General features: G+C 44.7%; 1 protein-coding gene across 1 annotated transcript in view; it reads right to left on the reverse strand.

The window, feature by feature from the left end:
* cacna1c (calcium channel, voltage-dependent, L type, alpha 1C subunit) overlaps positions 1-17500 on the reverse strand; it is a gene marked incomplete at both ends in the record, with an annotated part of 493392 nt that overhangs the window by 113161 nt on the left and 362731 nt on the right. Inside the window, 3 exons of the mRNA XM_083660058.1 lie at positions 3562-3661; positions 4226-4313; positions 14418-14521. Of these exons, the coding sequence (XP_083516184.1) occupies positions 3562-3661; positions 4226-4313; positions 14418-14521 (292 nt within the window). The remainder of the gene's footprint in view (positions 1-3561; positions 3662-4225; positions 4314-14417; positions 14522-17500) is intronic.

Raw genomic sequence — 17500 nt, forward strand, 5'->3', positions numbered from 1 at the left:
GTTTATTATGTGCCTATGTCTGTGTGTGTTTACATATGTGCCTATGTCTGTGTGTGTTTACATATGTGCCTATGTCTCTGTGTGTTTACATATGTGCCTATGTCTGTGTGTGTTTACATATGTGCCTATGTCTGTGTGTGTTTACATATGTGCCTATGTCTGTGTGTGTTTACATATGTGCCTATGTCTGTGTGTGTTTACATATGTGCCTATGTCTCTGTCTGTTTACATATGTGCCTATGTCTCTGTGTGTTTACATATGTGCCTATGTCTCTGTGTGTTTACATACATGTATGTGCCTATGTCTGTGTGTTTACATATGTGCCTATGTCTGTGTGTGTTTACATATGTGCCTATGTCTCTGTGTGTTTACATATGTGCCTATGTCTGTGTGTGTTTACATATGTGCCTATGTCTTTGTGTGTTTATGTGCCTATGTCTCTGTGTGTTTACTATTATGTGCCTATGTCTCTGTGTGTTTACATACAGTATGTGCCTATGTCTGTGTGTGTTTATTATGTGCCTATGTCTGTGTGTGTTTACATATGTGCCTATGTCTCTGTCTGTTTACATATGTGCCTATGTCTCTGTGTGTTTACATATGTGCCTATGTCTCTGTGTGTTTACATATGTGCCTATGTCTGTGTGTTTACATATGTGCCTATGTCTGTGTGTGTTTACATATGTGCCTATGTCTCTGTGTGTTTACATATGTGCCTATGTCTGTGTGTGTTTACATATGTGCCAATGTCTGGGTGTGTTTACATATGTGCCTATGTCTGTGTGTGTTTACATATGTGCCTATGTCTGTGTGTGTTTACATATGTGCCTATGTCTCTGTCTGTTTACATATGTGCCTATGTCTGTGTGTGTTTACATATGTGCCTATGTCTGTGTGTGCTTACATATGTGCCTATGTCTCTGTGTGTTTATATATGTGCCTATGTCTGTGTGTGTTTACATATGTGCCAATGTCTGTGTGTGTTTACATATGTGCCTATGTCTCTGTGTGTTTACATATGTGCCTATGTCTGTGTGTGTTTACATATGTGCCAATGTCTGTGCGTGTTTACATATGTGCCTATGTCTCTGTGTGTTTACATATGTGCCTATGTCTCTGTCTGTTTACATATGTGCCTATGTCTCTGTCTGTTTACTATTATGTGCCTATGTCTGTGTGTGTTTACATATGTGTCTATGTCTGTGTGTGTTTACATATGTGCCTATGTCTCTGTGTGTTTACATATGTGCCTATGTATCTGTGTGTTTATATATGTGCCTATGTCTGTGTGTGTTTACATATGTGTCTATGTCTGTGTGTGTTTGCATATGTGCCTATGTCTGTGTGTGTTTACATATGTGCCTATGTCTGTGTGTTTACATATGTGCCAATGTCTGTGTGTGTTTACATATGTGCCTATGTATGTGTGTGTTTACTAATATGGGCCAATGTCTGTGTGTGTTTACATATGTGCCTATGTCTGTGTGTGTTTACATATGTGCCAATGTCTGTGTGTTTTTGCATATGTGTCTATGTCTGTGTGTGTTTACATATGCGCCAATGTCTGTGTGTGTTTACATATGTGCCTATGTCTGTGTGTGTTTACATATGTGCCAATGTCTGTGTGTGTTTACATATGTGCCAATGTCTGTGTGTGTTTGCATGTGTCTATGTCTGTGTGTGTTTACATATGTGCCTATGTATGTGTGTGTTTACATATGTGCCTATGTCTGTGTGTGTTTACATTATGTGCCAATGTCTGTGTGTGTTTGCATATGTGTCTATGTCTGTGTGTGTTTGCATATGTGTCTATGTCTGTGTGTGTTTAATAATATGTGCCAATGTCTGTGTGTGTTTACATATGTGCCTATGTCTGTGTGTGTTTACATATGTGCCAATGTCTGTGTGTTTTTGCATATGTGTCTATGTCTGTGTGTGTTTACATATGTGCCAATGTCTGTGTGTGTTTACATATGTGCCTATGTCTGTGTGTGTTTACATACAGTATGTGCCAATGTCTGTGTGTGTTTACATATGTGCCAATGTCTGTGTGTGTTTGCATGTGTCTATGTCTGTGTGTGTTTACATATGTGCCTATGTCTGTGTGTGTTTACATATGTGCCTATGTCTGTGTGTGTTTACATTATGTGCCAATGTCTGTGTGTTTGCATATGTGTCTATGTCTGTGTGTGTTTGCATATGTGTCTATGTCTGTGTGTGTTTAATAATATGTGCCAATGTCTGTGTGTGTTTACATATGTGCCAATGTCTGTGTATTTGCATACCGGTATGTGTCTATGTCTGTGTGTGTTTACATATGTGCCAATGTCTGTGTGTGTTTGCATATGTGCCTATGTCTGTGTGTGTTTACATATGTGCCAATGTCTGTGTGTGTTTACATATGTGTCTATGTCTGTGTGTGTTTGGATATGTGTCTATGTCTGTGTGTGTTTGCATATGTGTCTATGTCTGTGTGTGTTTGCATATGTGTCTATGTCTGTGTGTGTTTGCATATGTGTCTATGTCTGTGTGTTTGCATATGTGTCTATGTGTGTGTGTTTACATATGTGTCTATGTCTGTGTGTTTGCATATGTGTCTATGTCTGTGTGTGTTTGCATATGTGTCTATGTCTGTGTGTGTTTGCATATGTGCCTATGTCTGTGTGTTTGCATATGTGCCTATGTCTGTGTGTGTTTGCATATGTGTCTATGTCTGTGTGTGTTTGCATATGTGTCTATGTCTGTGTGTTTGCATATGTGTCTATGTCTGTGTGTGTTTGCTTATGTGCCTATGTCTGTGTGTGTTTGCATTATATGTGCCCATGTCTGTGTGTGTTTGCATATGTGTCTATGTCTGTGTGTGTTTGCATATGCGATGTGTGTGCTTGTTGTTTGTGTAGGCCTATGTGAGTGTGTGCCCAGATGCTGTGTGCCATCACCCTGGGATGGAGACCGCAGTGAGTTTATTACCTACAGTATACACCAAATACTAGAGCTTGACCCTGTCGCTCAACACATGCCCGCCCGCCCACACACACACACACAGCTAGCTATCCTCACAGCCTCTTGGTGCACTGGGCATGAAATACAGTAATTGCAGACACAAACACATGGCCATTCCAAACAGTAATAGGCAATTGCTCTCTGTTCCTCTGTTCTCTCTTGCATGCGCGCTCTCTCTGTTTGTTGTCTGCGCAGCCCACCACACAACAGCTTTTAGCTATGTTTAATTCAAGGAAAATGACGCTGGTGTGTGGAAATGAACGGAGCTTTTCCCCCGTGATGGGCGTCGCCTATTTCATGCAGTGTCTCTATTGGCTAGTGACTGCACAATGCTCCCACAATACCCCAACAGTAGTATTATTCCACCCCCACACACACACACACACACACACACACACACACACACACACACACACACACACACACACACACACCCCACTTGCCAATGCAACCACAAAATAATTTTTAAATAAGAGCATAGTCAACTACAGCACTTGCATATTGCACCCACGCGCAGGCACAAACACAGACACACAGACACACACACACACACACACCGCAGTTGTACTCACAATTTCTGGGTTTGTCGTCGTCCAGCCCCTCCTCTTCATTCTCTGGGTCGATGTCTTCTGCCTGAGTGATCCAGTCTAGATAGCCCTGCATTGACGCACGCACGCGCACGCACGCACACACACACACACACACACACACACACACACACACACACACACACACACACACACACACAGGAAAAACAATTAGTTGATGGTAATGACTGTAGACGGAAGCAACATTTTTTTTGTAGAAAACTTTGATGAAATCAAAGCCATAAGTGTCTGATCTGAGAAAGACTAAACCACAGTCAAATGTACCTAAATCATGTAAGGATATAGTATTTGCATTATCCCTGTCAGTTCATTGCTTCTTAATCCTCTGTAATCCTTTGGCCTTGCTGCTTGTTAGTGTTACATGGCGTTAAAAAATTCATCAAGTAAAAGTAACATGTTGTCCTCATATTTATTTAATCCCTCACACGCCTCGCTGAAACTCATCTGAATGAAACAGAGACACACACATGCACGCACACAGAGGCACAGGCGCACGCACGCACACACACACACACACACACACACACACACACACACACACACACACACACACACACACACACACACACACACACACACACACACACACACACACACACACACACAGGCCTACCTTGAGGTCCTCCTCCAGTTGTTGTTTTTCTCTGAGTTTCTGGAAGTCTCCACGGGCCTTGGCCTTCTCCCTCTCCTTGGAGAACTCTCTGGGAGGAGGAGAGATGAATGGAGAGATGGAGGGATAGATGGAGAGAGGAGTGAAGGAAGATAGACAGAAAGGGGAGAGAGAAAAAGAGAGAGAGAGAGAGAGACAGAACGAAGTAGAGGGAGGAAGAGAAAAATAAAGAGAATCTGAAAATCTCGACTGAAGGCATGTGAAGTAATGCAAAGTCATGTGACAATAGTCCTCTAATAAACAATATGTGGTTATTCTTCATTGGAAAGCCATTGAGAAGTAGGAAGGGAAAACCTGCTGAAGAGAAGAGAGAGGTGAAGAGAGAAAAGCGCTGCCAAGAAGAAAAGATATTAGTGCACAAATTCAGAGAGGAAAGCACAGACAGACAGACAGACAGACAGACAGACAGACAGACAGACAGACAGACAGACAGACACTCTGCAGCTAAACAGCTGGAAGCTTTGGTCTCGCAAAAGGATATTACTGTATGTGCAGCGACCAACAGTGGCAAATGACCAGATTTGATTCAATGACTATGAGGATGGCTGAACGAGGAAGACAAAAACGGCTGCTGAGCACAGTTGTGATTATCACTTGACAACAATGGTTTTCTTTCTATTGTTCAGCAGGTCTAATTTCAGCTTACTGTTCATGCATGCCAGCTTCTACCAATCCCTCTTTGCAACCAATAGTAAGCAGAGAGAAGTGGACAGCAGAGAGGCTGTAAAGCACCTGCAAGGCCATGGCCGACATGGCCGACAGTTCCAAGGGTGATTTGGCAGCGATGTGGCCTCATTTTCTGCTTCATTTCTTTTAGCACGGCAATGCAATAAATCTCATTTTGTTGTTGAAAGTTACAACACAAACAGTCTGTCCACGACTTCAGTCCCAAGGTCCGCGGAGCAGCCCGCGGGTCTGTCTCTTCATGTCAGATTCATGTTCTTGCCACTTATTCATGTCAGGATCAGTGACAACAGGGCGAGTCCTTTTCCCCAGCAAGTTCCACCAGGCCCTCCTGGGAGAACTAGTCCCCGCAGCGCGTCCTGGGTCTGCCCCCGGGTCTCCTCAGTTGCTCATGTCTTGTACAGCCCCAGCGGGAGGAGAACTGTCTTCACCACCTGAGCCACAGCATCTGGCTCCTCTCCATTGACGCCAATCGACTCCTCGCCCTGTCGGTCGCTTCTATCTGCCATCTCATTCTTCCCGTCACTGCCTGAAGCTCGTGGGCAAACGTGTGGGTCGCAACCAAGATGGAGCGGTAAATCCATCCAGAGTCTTCACAACCACCAACGCCCGCAGTTCTTCATGTTCACAAATACTGATCAAATGTTTGAAATCAAGGAATAGTTTAAGAAATCTCCTTGTGGGATGAGATCACTTATTTTGGAAAAATGTAACATGTTTCTTCTGTTTTACTTTTGTTCTTTGATGAGCATGATGTTTGAATTGACCTCATTCTTAAAGCACTTTGTAAACTCTTTTTTTAAAGAAGTCTACAAACAAAGTTAAAGATGATTTGTATTTTTTACTGATCTGCCTTATTTCAAGAGAGTCACTTGAAAAGAATTCTTGGGATTCCCCGTTGTAGCTCCAGGAGACAAAAAGAAAACAACAACCAACACAATGTTGGGAGGGCAGGGAAATACTGGGATGATGAAACCTGGTGAAATAAATTCCAGGTGTCGGGAGGGAAGGGAGAATGAAGGAACATTTGATTCAAAGCTACACCGGGGGAAGAGCAAAGTCCGGCTGGAGTTAGAGCCACATGTTTAGAAGAGATGTGGAAGAGAGCTGACAGGAAGTGTCTTGGGAACATCTGCAGTTCAAAAGTGCACAGCTGCACGTGCCAGGGTCTGTGACGAGTCAACTCAGCATTAGATATCCCCATCATGAATACCAGGGTGGGAATTACATGGAGGCTATGGCCACTGTTGCCCCTCCCTCTGGCCGTGATGCCCTGAGATCTCTAAGGCCACCTTAGCAGTGCTCTGCTACCAGCCTGCTACTGTCAGTTGCTTTAAAAGCGTCAGTGGTCTCAGGTTAATGTAGCCTGCCATATGCAAAATATGTGTCATTGGCTCATTTTAACACACATTTCAGAAGAATCACTCTTCATGATGTCAACAGAGCAATGGCCTTTGTGCCCTGGCATGTGGCCTTGTGCCCTAAAAAAAATTGCGACGCCGAAGGCCACATGGCCTTGCCCCTAAAATGACAAAATTCCCACCCTGGCCGATGAATACTATGAATGAAGATGGGAGAGTCGACAGATGAGACTCAAGTCTCTAGAGATCTAGCTTGAATCTCCACCTACTAGTTGGATATCTTGTCCTTTGTCATCTTGGATTTGCCCATCTCTGTTCTCCACTATGGGTTGGAACAAAGATTATACAGTTCTGTCCTTCTGTCTCTCTTTCACCTTTCTCTCTTTCATGCCCATGTCGTTCTGCCTCTCTCTCTTCACACATTACATCAAATCCAGACAATAACAGGCCCGCCCCATGTTTCTCTCTCTCTTCCTGTTTCGCCATTATGCCAACCCGAGACCACGCACACACGCACGTACGTACGCACGCACGCACGCACGCACGCACGCACGCGCACACACACACACACACACACACACACACACACACACACACACACACACACACACACACACACGCACAACACTTGGTAAAAGGTCAGGCTGTGTAGTGTGTTGACAGCATCATTTGTCAGAAGTCAGACAGAGAGTCAAACAGCCAAACCCCCCCAAGCTGTTTGGACCAGATAGACCTCTATTATTGTTCCCACGATGGCGCCGCCACATCGCCTGGAGGCATGGAGAGTGGGATACAGGTCAGTCAGCCGGGGTGAGACGCTTCACTGCTCTGTACTCTTGTGAAAATATCACTTCAGCTATTCAGAAAGAATTGCACTTCATTGCAGCACTGCGCTGTGGGACTGCACAGAATCCCCACTTGTTTATTTCCATCCATAAAAGTTGATCACAAACGTTTACACGTTCACGTTTTTAAGGTATTTATGCAAAGCTTGCTTACAGTACAATTTCGATTTACTTTGCATTTCCGCCTATTCCCAAATCTTGATGCATGACGAGCAAGCTGCAAAATGTTGATCAACATCCTCACAGTAGTGTACAAACAACGTGGCTTTCCTTTGACGTGATATTAGGCGGTGTCCGCTGGGACTCTCCATTGACAGCGCTGGCTTATTTTTCTCCTATTTGAAATGGAGAGCTGAGGGCCGAGCATGTGTTTAGTGCTCAGTGAGGAGTGCTAGTGCTGCAGCGCTTAATACTGTACGTGTCCTGTTGAAGTGTCCTTGAGCAAGGCGCTGAGGCCCTGGCTGCTCACTAACTGTCCTCTAAAGCCAGGAAAAAGAGAAAAGACTGAAGAGCGAGTTAGAGTCAATTCAGCTGAGCAAAGATCAAGAGCAAAGATCTCCAACAGATTGAGCCAAGAACAGCGGCATACAGGGGGGAGAGAAGTTAGTTTTTCTTGGTTTCAGTGACCCCGCCCTTACCCGCTCAACACCCCCAGAACCAAGTTTAGCACAAAGAAGGATCCGATGATGATTAAGGTGAGAAAATAGACCCAGGGCCAGCTGTTCCCCACTGCATCGTTCACCTGCGTGGAGGGGTGGAGGAGATGGATTGAGGAGAGGGTAGGAATGGAAGGGAGGAAGTTAGACCCTCAGTGTCTGCTCACAACAGATGGACCTGTTTGCTTCAGCAGGTCCTGCCTGCCATCATGGACCATTCATAGTATTTGTCAAAGTTATTCTCAGTTAGATTCCAGACAAATGTTTGGTCAGTTGTATTTGAGGTGGATCTGATATTTATATATTGGCAGATGTATTTGGTGATTTAGGAGATTGATTAAAGAGTGGCAACACAATTGACAGAAGGCTATGAATGCTCCAACTGAGAAACAAAGCAGATCAGTTTAGCGTTGATTATTGGTATGAAGAGGCTGAATGGATGTAAGAGGGAAGAATCGATGAGTAAAATGGTTTTATTCAGTTCATGTCAGTTGACTTCAGGCTGAATCACTGTGGAGAGAAGGCGTTATGTCAGTTCACTTCAGGCTGAATCAGACCAGTGGGATGGGCTTGATTCATCACTCTCACTCTCTCTCAACATCTTGTTTAACTCTTTGTAAATATGCTAAAAAAAACAGCTACATGTATAGACAGCTTTATTATACATGTTATTGTATTGTATTATTACTATTATACATGCTATAGAGACAGTCGGCATGTGTGGGAATGCCCACAAAATGTTATACGGCTAGTGCGCGAGTGGGGTAAAACCGTCCATACTGTATATCTCAATGGGCTGACTCACCAATGGACGGTGCTGCAGCTCTACACTACAGTTTTGGGGATTCTAGAGCAGAAAACAAGACGTCTATTCAGATGTGCGTTTACCGCGATGGTTAAATCCCCGATCGTGTCTGTCTGGGCTGGGCTAGCAGCTAAATTCTAACTTTGCTGAATGGATAGAACGGGGGATTTACCCCAGCCAGGCTGAGCCAGCTAACCCAACATCTATGACGAGACATCGCCTCAACCTATATTATAGATGCTTTAATCAATATGTCACTCTTGTCATCCTAATTTTATATTGTTTTGGTTTTGAACATTGTTTCCTAATGTAATTATAGTACTGATGTGATGACTGGATCGGTCAGCAGATTAAATGTCAGTTTATTAGTTAATTTGTGGACAGTTGATAACTTACCATACTGTAAGCTTGCGCCAGGTGATAATGTCAGTTTAGGATCAGCTGATGAGCTATCTGATCATCAGATACAGTAACACTAACATTGATCTGGAGCTAATCATTGGTCTAGACTAGAGTGACTGTGTCAATCATAGTTACCCTTTTAGCCGTTTTGTGATTGGGCTAGGTATTCACACGGTAGCAGTATTGGACTGTTGTGATCGGCTAACCGTGATGGATGGTGGGCTGTGACATTTTTTCCCCAGACGGAGCAGGAAGTGAGAGACGCTTCAGAGGAAATGTTTGATAGACACGTGTGAAAGGAGGGGCGCAGGACGAGGGCGCGAGCAAATGCCTTCCTCGAGTCGTGTGGCGTCTGGACTTAAGACTTTACCTTTGAGGGAGTTATGAATGCAATGCTTCTTAGACCGTTTTCCCTGAGACGAGACTTCTCAGTGGATTTCTCTGGACTTATCGAGGTCCTTCCTTGAACGTTGGAGCCATGTTCAGCAGAAAGGACAGGGCTGTCCAGGTGGCTGGGGCTTGCCGAGCGGTCGCACCAGAGAGGGTCGGACCGGGCAACTTGACAGGGCGGACCACGCCGGGCAACCCAGAGACCAGTGAGGGCCGAAGCCAGCTCCCACAGAGGACTGGTGAGAGCTTAGCTTGCCCTTCATTGCTAAACTCATGGTTATGCTAATAATGCTACACAACAGTCCAAACAAACGTTATTTATAGTTTATGGCGAAGGTCTTGAGATGTGTTACCAGAAGCTAGTGAAAGCTTAAATGATAAATAATAACCATAGACAACGGTGCCAAATTAATAAGATAATTGATAAGATAAACACATTCCGACACCCCAGTGGATACACTGAAAAGTATTACACATCATTATTGTTATTATTATAATGATTATAAATATTATTAGTAGTAGCCTAGTAGTAGTAGTAGTATTGTAGCAGCAGTCGTAGTAATAGTAGTACTATTAGTATTAGTAGTATTAAGAGTACTCTTTCTAATCAAGCTATTTCTATTTGTAAACTGTAAGAGCAACTGAAAAAGAATGCTGTTCCCTTTTTTATGCAGCCTTCAATCACATTATTTCCTTGGTTAATGCGTTAATGCCAAGTTACAAACTCCACTCTCAGGAGACCCTTTTTTGCCGGTGTGGGTGTAAGTTCTACTCGCCCTCCCGGATGTGCTCGGGCTCCTGCGAGTACAGATGAAGAAGAAGCTTTCGCAACATTTATTTTCAAAAAGTAAGGCTCATGCTTATGAGAAATAGTCCTGTACACTTGAATCCTGATCATTGAATGTGATTAATATTTTTAATGTATTAACGTTCCCAAATGTCTGATAACATCAGTAGCTTAGCTTGTTAGCTAATCTAAAGCTGTCAGACATTTTGGGCATGTTAATCCCACGTGCCCGACGTACAGCCAATCACATTGCGTGAAGCCGTGATGTCATCTGTACCACGATCCGATGTTGTAGGCGAGCAGATCTTACACCCACACTGGTTGTGTTTTCCGTGTTGTGTACGGTTTCTTTAAGCGCTCCACCTCCACGGCTGACCTGAGGGGTGAATTATTTATTCTCCAGTGTGTCCCTACAGGCCGGGTGGTGCTTGTACTAAAGCAGCGTGACTTTGCACAGCAGGGTAAAAACACCCAGACAGACACACACACACACACACACACCCAGGTCATGCTGTGGACGGGCGCCAGCACGTGCCAGTGTATACTAATAAACGCACGGGTGCGCGCACGCACGCACGCACACACACACACACACACACACACACACACACACACACACACACACACACACACACACACACACACACACACACACACACACACACACACACACACACACACACACACACACACACAGGCACAGATGCATGGCTATGTTTATATGCACCCAGAGAATATCACACACATAAACCAGCACATAACACTTAAGACTCATGTTTTAAAGCGGTGGAGTGTTTTAGGAGGAGCAGGGTCCCCTGAGACTCTGCCTGGCCTGAACCAACAACTAACTTTAATGAATGAGAGAGAGAGGATACAGAGAGAGAGGAGAGAGAGAGAGAGAGAGAGAGAGAGAGAGAGGGAGAGAGAGAAAGCAGCAAAGAAAGAAAGAAGAAAGGAGGCATAAACACTTTCATACAGGAGAGCCGTGTTTGCGTCGGTCCCAGCATGTTCAAAGTCTACATTTCAACCATAAGTCAAATGTAACATTATCCTAACCTTAAAGCTCCCCTCCAGTCACTTTTTCCTACCTGTTTCATGTTGATGTTCTATGAAAACATACTGTATGTGCATGAGCTGTAACAACCCACGTCACCATCATACTGTATGTGCATGAGCTGTAACAACCCACGTCACCATTCTGTATGTGCATGAGCTGTAACAACCCAACATACTGTATGTGCATGAGCTGTAACAACCCAACATACTGTATGTGCATGAGCTGTAACAACCCACGTCACCATATGAAAACATACTGTATGTGCATGAGCTGTAACAACCCACGTCACCATACTGTATGTGCATTGACCACCGCTTCTATTGAGATTGTAGGCATGTAGGAATGCCGGAATGCCAACATTTTATTTACATTGAGGTACGTATCCCTGGTTTGCAGACATGTCAAATGCCAACAATGTATTCTGCTGACTTGGTTGTGTACAGTACATAGTATACAGTGTGTGTGCGCGCTTGTTTTGTGCATGTGTGTCCACCTGTCCATCACAGCACCCTGGTGGTCGACTGACATGAACATATCGCAGAGAGACAGGAGACTGGTCACTACTCTGTGCGTGCGTGCGTTCGCGTGTGTGTGTGTGCGTTCGCGTGTGTGTGTGTGCGTACGCGTGTGCGTGCTTGCGTGTCTTTCTCAGTTTTGCGACGAAGGATTGATGGAGTGGAACAGAAAGGAGACAGACAGGTGGTTTTGCTCAGTTCAGTGACGGTCAGGTCATCTCTCCTCTGCTGGGCTGCTGGCTTCACATAGCTGATATATCACATATTTATCTAGACTTTTATTTTCTCCCATCACTTGACTCAACCCTGCTAATCTGCACATGGACGCTGATAGAAGCTATTCAGGCTATTTATCATCCTAGTTGTATTTGCACATCTGTCGTTTTTGCATCTTCATTTATGTCATTGCTGCTACACTGTAACAATTCTTTCAATGAGCGTCATTTAGTTCACCATCACACAAAGTGCAGCTGTCAGTGCTAGCATTGCACTCAAAAGTTGCAAAGGAGTGATACATGACACCATTCTTGCTGTTATGTAACTGCCTAATTAGTGTTAGCTATTATCTAAAGTAACAATGGGGAAAACTTGGTGCACATAAAAATGGACAAGAGATAGTTAGCGATAACTCTGCTTGCTCTTGAAGAAGAGCACGAGGAGTCCATTCTGAAACAGAGAAGGATGGGGATGGGGGATGGGGCATTTCTAGCAAAAACACTATTCGAAATTCGCTGGGCCAAAGGCGACTTTTCATCGGAATTCGCCCACCACAATTTTTACAAGCATTTTACGCAAGGTCTATGGAAAAATTCATGGCGGATGAAATCCCATGGAGAGGAAGAGGGGGTGACTTTGCCACTCTATTGTCGTTAGGCAGCCAGACCTGAGCCTATGTTAGCATACGCTAATGTTAGCATTAGCGTAGCACCGAGATGGCCCAGGGAACAGTAGACCGAATATCAGCTTTTCTTCATGCAGTAACAAGCCTTGAAACCTTTTCCTTGTGGCTGAATGTTGCTGTAATATAGACCATTTCTACTATATTTCTAGCGTTTCTAGAGCTACTGGGTTCTGCTCCAGTGTAGAGCTATGGTACGCAACGTGTCACCCATAAAGAGACAGGCGGCGGTAAAAAAAATAAGAATTATAAATAATAAATTAATAAACGATTTTCGACTTTCAAAAATAAAAGTCGATCTTGATAATAAAAACGATTATTCATGTATGTATGTACGTAGTACAGTACGTACGTAAGTCTATATATATATATATATATATATATATATGAAATAGCTCTCAATGCACAGTACAAGAATGTGTTCAGGAAAATGTGTTTTATGCATTTTCGTATCCCAGTCAGTCACAGATAAATTTGTTTACTTAAATAAACAGAACATTGCCATCTGCCATGTAAAGTGAGCTTGTGCAAACTGTGACAAAGAACAATACATGGAAGGAGGTGTACTGTATATGTGCCTCAGTAGTATTCCAGCTCTTGTGCAGGATTGTTACCTCCACCTGGTCAGATTCTCATGAAACTTCCAGAAAGGGTGTAGCATGGGCCAAGGAAGAACCTGTTTGGAGGGGATTCGCTCCCACTCACAAACAAGCTTCATGAAAAAGCAATTGCCCTGTTAGTTACTACTACTGTAGCCTACTACTACTGCTACTGCTACTACTACTACTAATAATAACAATAATCCTATAATAAGAATGGGAAGTGTCTGTCTATGAGCGAGTTTGTGAGCAGAATTCTGTTCGGCCACAGCTATGCCATTTTACGTGCGATCGTGCTGAATGTTTCAGCAAGTGTAACGAGCACCCGTGCGGGTGAACTAACAGAGCCAGATTTTTCAAATAGGTAGGCTAATTAGGGCTGATTAATTGCTGAATGCACATCTTAATGACTGAACTTGCTGCACAATGGCCTCCAGCTCGTGAATCAGCCGGTGGCGGAGCTCCCACAGTCTGGCTGTGGCTGCATGTAAGGCGAGTTGAGGAGAGGGAAATCGTAATTTATTTAAATGCGTGTTTCACAAATCCGATCACAGCAGTTCTTTTCATGTAATCAAAAGTCTTTGTATCTGTTGGGGAGCTATTTTCGATTAATTTTACGACGTTATGGGTCTGGGGAACAGATACGGAAATGTCTGTCCCCGCCGGTCAGCCTGCCAGCACAGAGTCTGTACGGGCAACATTTACACTCGATACACTGCACGGGGATTCCGCTCGTAATAATAATAATAACAACAACAACAACCTCAACAACAACAACAATAATAATAATAATAATAAAAATAATAATAACACTGAGTGCTTTTAATAGAGCTGCAGAGCTGCGGACCATCAATACTGAATTTCCTCTTGCAGCCTGGATCCTCTGATTTTGGTCAAGGGAGTCTTGTTGCATGGTTATTTATCACATCTGAAACACTTCATCTAACCACATTACGGACCACATGCACATATAAACACACACACACACACACACACACACACACACACACACACACACACACACACACACACACACACACAGACACAGACACAGACACACACACACAGACACACACACACACACACACACACACACACACACACGCACACACAACAATGACAGCACAACCTCTTACCCGCTCAACACCCCCAGAACGAGATTGAGAACGAAAAAGGAGCCGAAGATGACGAGAGAGACAAAATAGACCCATGGCAGCTCATAGCCCATAGCATCCTGCATCTGAGAGGGAGAAGAGACAGGGGAGAGAGGGAGAGATAGAGCGTTGATAAGTAGGGAGAGAGAGGTGGTGGGTGGAGGAGAGAGAATGGGCAGGGGAGGTGTGCGAAGACAGGTAGAGAGAAGGAAGAGGCGATAGAGGAGAAGCCAGAGAGGATAGATAAAAAGAAGGAGAAGCCAGAGAGGATAGATAAAAAGAAGGAAAGGACAGAGAGGGAGGCAGGTGAGGACAGGAAGACAGTTAGAGAAGGAGGAAGCCAAATAAATAAAAGGGAAAAGAAAGGAAACAGAAGGGAAGAGCAGTGGTGTTAAAAAAGAGCGGTGGAAGGAACTGGAAAAGCAAGAGTTAGAGTGTGTGTGTGTGTGTGTGTGTGTGTGTGTGTGCGTGTGCGTGTGCGTGTGCGTGTGTGTGTGTGTGTGTGTGTGTGTGTGTGTGTGTGTGCAGTACAAGTCCTTGTCGATGTACAATAAAGAACAACACTGGTGTGTCCAAGTCCATTTTCCCCACTTGTACTTGGCCAATTCCAATGTGCTAGCAGTAGACTAGCATATGCTTCCTCCGATACATGTGCAGTCCCCAGCTGCTGAGCAGGACGTAGCACGTGGGAGGATCACGCTATTCCCCCCAGTTCACCCCCCCCCCACCAAACAGGCACCCGGACCAACCAGAGGAGGCGCTAATGCAGCGACCAGGACTCATACCCCACCGGCTTCCCCCCTGCAGACACGGCCAATTGTGTCTGTAGGAACGTCTGACCAAGCCGGAACTTAAAGGGATAGTTCGATTTGTTTGAAGTGGGGTCCTATCAGCTAGTTCCATACACTAACTTAATTAGGTACAGTGTTCTGGAGGCTGGGCGCATTGTGGAATGAGACCGCGCACTCAGCGCAGCAGCCAAACCAGCCTTTTCTCTGTAAGTACGGGGGGTCAACAACTAAAACGTAATTTAGCCACCTAAAACAACGGCCACCTAAACAAATCGATATCCGTGTACATGCACGCTCTATTTTGACAATTTTCAGCGCTTTACTTTTCCGCAAAACAGCAGTTTCATTCGGCACTGCTTTTTCTCCCAACCGTACAACTACCGTATTCCTCCGCTAAAAGCCTGCACAAAGTGGAGGCACTGGATTACTCCGCACTTATTTGGGGGTATTTTATTTCTCCCGGTTTGTTAGTGAAGACACAACAAATAGAATACACAAACGAAAATATGAGTGATTTTGATAGCGAGGATGATATGCCATTCACCTTGGTGACAAGAGGATACAATTATGAACCAGAGAGAATACAGAAGAAGAACTTTTGCAGAGAGTGAACAGGCAGAAAGAGAGATGCGCCAAATGCCGGGGGGTCCTGCAGACCTTTTTCACCATTCCCAGGATAAATTGTGGAAAACGTCCCAGACCAGAGAGGCCAGGTGACTTGTTGTCTCTAAAGTAAGTCAGTGTTTTATCTCTCTTCTAAGCCTTCCTGTTTTGTAAACCACGGCTCTGTGCTCTGTGCTGGCTTTTAGCGGAGGAATACGGTAGTTGTACGGTGTGTGTGTGTGTGTGTGTGTGTGTGTGTGTGTGTGTGTGTGTGTGTGTGTGTGTTAGGGTTAGTGTTTATATGTATGTATATATTGTGTAGAGGAGGTTGAGCAGACAAGATAACAGAAGGGGTGAAGAGCTAGTAGGCTCTCTGCTACACACACACACACACACACACACACACACACACACACACACAACTTGTCGACTCACATGGGTTAGCCTTTTTCACAAAATTCCCATTAGTCAGCTTAGCTCAAAATATCCATCTTTCAACAACCCATCAATGTAATTGTTAATTTAATTACTTTCTTTCTTTAATTCATCAAGTCATTACCTTGTTCATTAGTTCATTCATTACTTTACTATAATGACCGGAAATTAGCACAGTCTCACTGTATAGATTTTGTTTTAATAACGGGAAGTCTGTTGAAAGAAGATGCTTTTAAAAGCCCAGAAATGGGCAGCCTGAGACAGCAGTGTGGTGAGAAATACCACAGTGTGGTGAGAAGGACCACAGTGTGGTGAGAAGGACCACAGTGTGGTGAGAAATACCACAGTGTGGTGAGAAGGACCACAGTGTGGTGAGAAGGACCACAGTGTGGTGAGACAGACCACAGTGTGGTGAGAAGGACCACAGTGTGGTGAGACAGACCACAGTGTGGTGAGACAGACCACAGTGTGGTGAGACAGACCACAGTGTGGTGAGAAATACCACAGTGTGGTGAGAAGGACCACAGTGTGGTGAGACAGACCACAGTGTGGTGAGACAGACCACAGTGTGGTGAGACAGACCACAGTGTGGTGAGAAATACCACAGTGTGGTGAGAAATACCACAGTGTGGTGAGACAGACCACAGTGTGGTGAGACAGACCACAGTGTGGTGAGACAGACCACAGTGTGGTGAGAAGGACCACAGTGTGGTGAGACAGACCACAGTGTGGTGAGAAATACCACAGTGTGGTGAGAAGGACCACAGTGTGGTGAGAAATACCACAGTGTGGTGAGAAGGACCACAGTGTGGTGAGACAGACCACAGTGTGGTGAGACAGACCACAGTGTGGTGAGAAGGACCACAGTGTGGTGAGACAGACCACAGTGTGGTGAGACAGACCACAGTGTGGTGAGACAGACCACAGTGTGGTGAGACAGACCACAGTGTGGTGAGAAGGACCACAGTGTGGTGAGACAGACCACAGTGTGGTGAGACAGACCACAGTGTGGTGAGACAGACCACAGTGTGGTGAGACAGACCACAGTGTGGTGAGAAGGACCACAGTGTGGTGAGACAGACCACAGTGTGGTGAGACAGACCACAGTGTGGTGAGAAGGACCACAGTGTGGTGAGACAGACCACAGTGTGGTGAGACAGACCACAGTGTGGTGAGACAGACCACAGTGTGGTGAGACAGACCACAGTGTGGTGAGACAGACCACAGTGTGGTGAG

The sequence above is a fragment of the Poromitra crassiceps genome (genome assembly GCF_964638095.1).
Source record: "Poromitra crassiceps genome assembly, chromosome: 2".
Classification (NCBI taxonomy): domain Eukaryota; kingdom Metazoa; phylum Chordata; class Actinopteri; order Beryciformes; family Melamphaidae; genus Poromitra; species Poromitra crassiceps.